Raw genomic sequence first — 2,500 nt, 5'->3', positions numbered from 1 at the left:
GTTTCCTAAAGTAAGGGAAGTAGGCCTCTGGGGCATGGAGGGGGTAGCCTGCAAGAGAGAGGGGGTCTGTTAGTGTGTCTGTCTGTCTGTCTGTCTGTCTGTCTGTCTGTCTGTCTGTCTGTCTGTGGTGACGTTATGTTTCCTAAAGTAAGGAAAGTAGGCCTCTGAAAGTAAGGAAAGTAGGCATAGGATTAACAGGACAGCTGGGCCAAGGGAAGACTGAGGGAAGACTGAGGGAAGAAAAACCTCATTCATTATATTATAATAGTGATTTTATAATGATAGAACGCTGGTTCCGTATAGGTGAAGTATTCCTTTAATTTTCCTCCTTCAAAATGTTCACCAACATAATTTTATTTTATTTATTTTTTATTTGTATAGCCCAATATCACAAATAGACATTTGCCTCAGTGGGCTTTACATTCCATACAGTTCATATTGTTTCAAACCTGTCCCTGCTCTCCCAGTGCATTATTCTGTTTCCCAGTATAAACATCATTATTCATCCCAATGTTAAACAGCAGTGAAGTGTTAGTGCAGTTCCACATGGCTCCACCAGGGGGCAGACTGGGGTGATAATCCTCTATCAGTCTGTGGAGCAGGTTACACAGTTCACATGCTCCACTATCCTGTTTCAAACCAACACCAGAAGCTTTATAATGTGATAATGTTAAACCTGCAGTGTGTAGGATTGTGGGTTTTATTTCCTAGCAGATTTTGTAGAAAGTAATTATAATATCCATAAGTACATTTAATTTAGTGCATACTATCTGAAATTTTTTATTTTTTTTCCCTTAGAAAGGGTCTCATATATGTCCATATTTCTGCATATTTTGGACCAAGGCCTAGTGCCGCCATCTTGAAAGTGTCATAGTTGGAATGTCATCAGGTGCATTGTTTAAAATGCAGAATTGTTCTTGTCCTTGAAGGCCAGTGTAGCTTCTGTTATTATTCTAAAGGGTTGGGGTTACCCAGGGAGCGTTGCATTCTAGAACTTTGTAGAACTTTCTTGATGATGTCATATTACACACTGCACCTTTAAATATTCACACACATCTTTACTGTGTATTCAACAGACAAGATATTAGTGATGCATCATCCTTATGGGCTTTAAAGCTGGGGTGTGTGATTTCTGATTGGTCAAAATTAACATGAGCTGTACACTTTGACCAATCAGAGCGAGGTTCCGATTCTCTGTTCTTATTGGCTGTTGGGACTGTCCATTCACTTTGGCACGACTTTGTTGGTGTAGAGCGTGTCAGGGAGGGACCATAGGGGAGGGACCAAAGAGAACAAGTGGAGCGGTTGAGGTATTTGGATTCAAATCTCTATCCCAACTGCCATTTTCTCACCACATCCTCCATGTTCAATATATTAAAAGGTGTAGTCAGTGATTCTGGAGAACGCTTGTTGTCAAAATCACTTGTTGTCAAAATCAGTGAATATCTCCTCATGATCCACTACCTGTCTGTACTGTGTGTGAGCTGGATAAAGGTGTTAATACACAGCCTAGGCTCTGTAGAAACATATCCCACAGACAGACAGACAGACAGACAGAGACACAGACAGACAGACAGACAGACAGACAGAGACACAGACAGACAGACAGACACACAGAGACATAGACAGACAGAGACACAGACAGACAGACAGACAGACAGACAGACAGACAGACAGACAGACAGACAGACAGACAGACACGTCTCTCACCGTTCTCTATCTTGGTTTTAGGATGAGGTCCGCTGAAGGCCAGGAACTTCCCCGGGACAATCCAGTTCAGGTCTCCATTCTCCACACGCTGAGACAGACAGGCAGGCAGACAGACAGGCAGACAGACAGACAGACAGACAGACAGACAGACAGACAGACAGACAGACAGACAGACAGACAGGCAGACAGACAGACAGGCAGGCAGGCAGACAGACAGACAGGCAGACAGACAGACAGACAGACAGACAGACAGACAGACAGACAGACATTAGTTTCCCAACTGGCCCGCTTAGCCAGTAGATCCAACTTTCTTGGCGACTTTTATATTTTCACTGGCCCTGTAGACACAATTTGTTTTGCCCTTTTTATTTATTTTTTTTAAGATATTTTTTGTCATTTTTATGCTTTATTGATAGTGTAGAGACAGAGTTGAAATGGGGCAGAGAGGGGAGTGACATGCAGAGAACGACAGCGGGTGGGAATCGAACCCGGGTCTGCTGCTGGCCGAGGCCCATGGGGGGGACGCCCTACCAACTGAGCTAAGGGCCCATGGGGGGGGGACGCCCTACCAACTGAGCTAAGGGCGCCCCTGCCCCCTCTCTTTAAAACACATATTACCAGGCGCATTATTCCTCTCCTGTCTGGGTCAATATGGGCCAATATGGAGTCTTAAATAAACACTGCTTTCATTACCACTCTCAGTGCATTACAATGAACCATGATGTAGTCTACATGAACATACTGAACTGTGATTGGCCGTTAGTGGGCCGGGCGGGACAGTGACTGGCCA

The 2,500-nt window shown here is 44.3% G+C and overlaps 1 protein-coding gene across 2 annotated transcripts in view; it reads right to left on the bottom strand.

Annotated features, from left to right (window-relative positions):
- cdc14ab (cell division cycle 14Ab) overlaps window positions 1–2,500 on the bottom strand; it is a 27,287-nt gene that overhangs the window by 12,793 nt on the left and 11,994 nt on the right. For both annotated transcript variants that reach the window (XM_080032422.1, XM_080032423.1), the window contains exon 8: window positions 1,711–1,798. In XM_080032422.1, coding sequence (XP_079888548.1) covers window positions 1,711–1,798 — 88 coding nt within the window. The remainder of the gene's footprint in view (window positions 1–1,710; window positions 1,799–2,500) is intronic.

This window comes from Ammodytes marinus (assembly GCF_949987685.1).
Source record: "Ammodytes marinus genome assembly, chromosome: 8".
Classification (NCBI taxonomy): Eukaryota; Metazoa; Chordata; class Actinopteri; order Uranoscopiformes; family Ammodytidae; genus Ammodytes; species Ammodytes marinus.
Note: the sequence above shows the minus strand (reverse complement) of the source record. Positions and strands in the feature narration are given on the sequence as shown.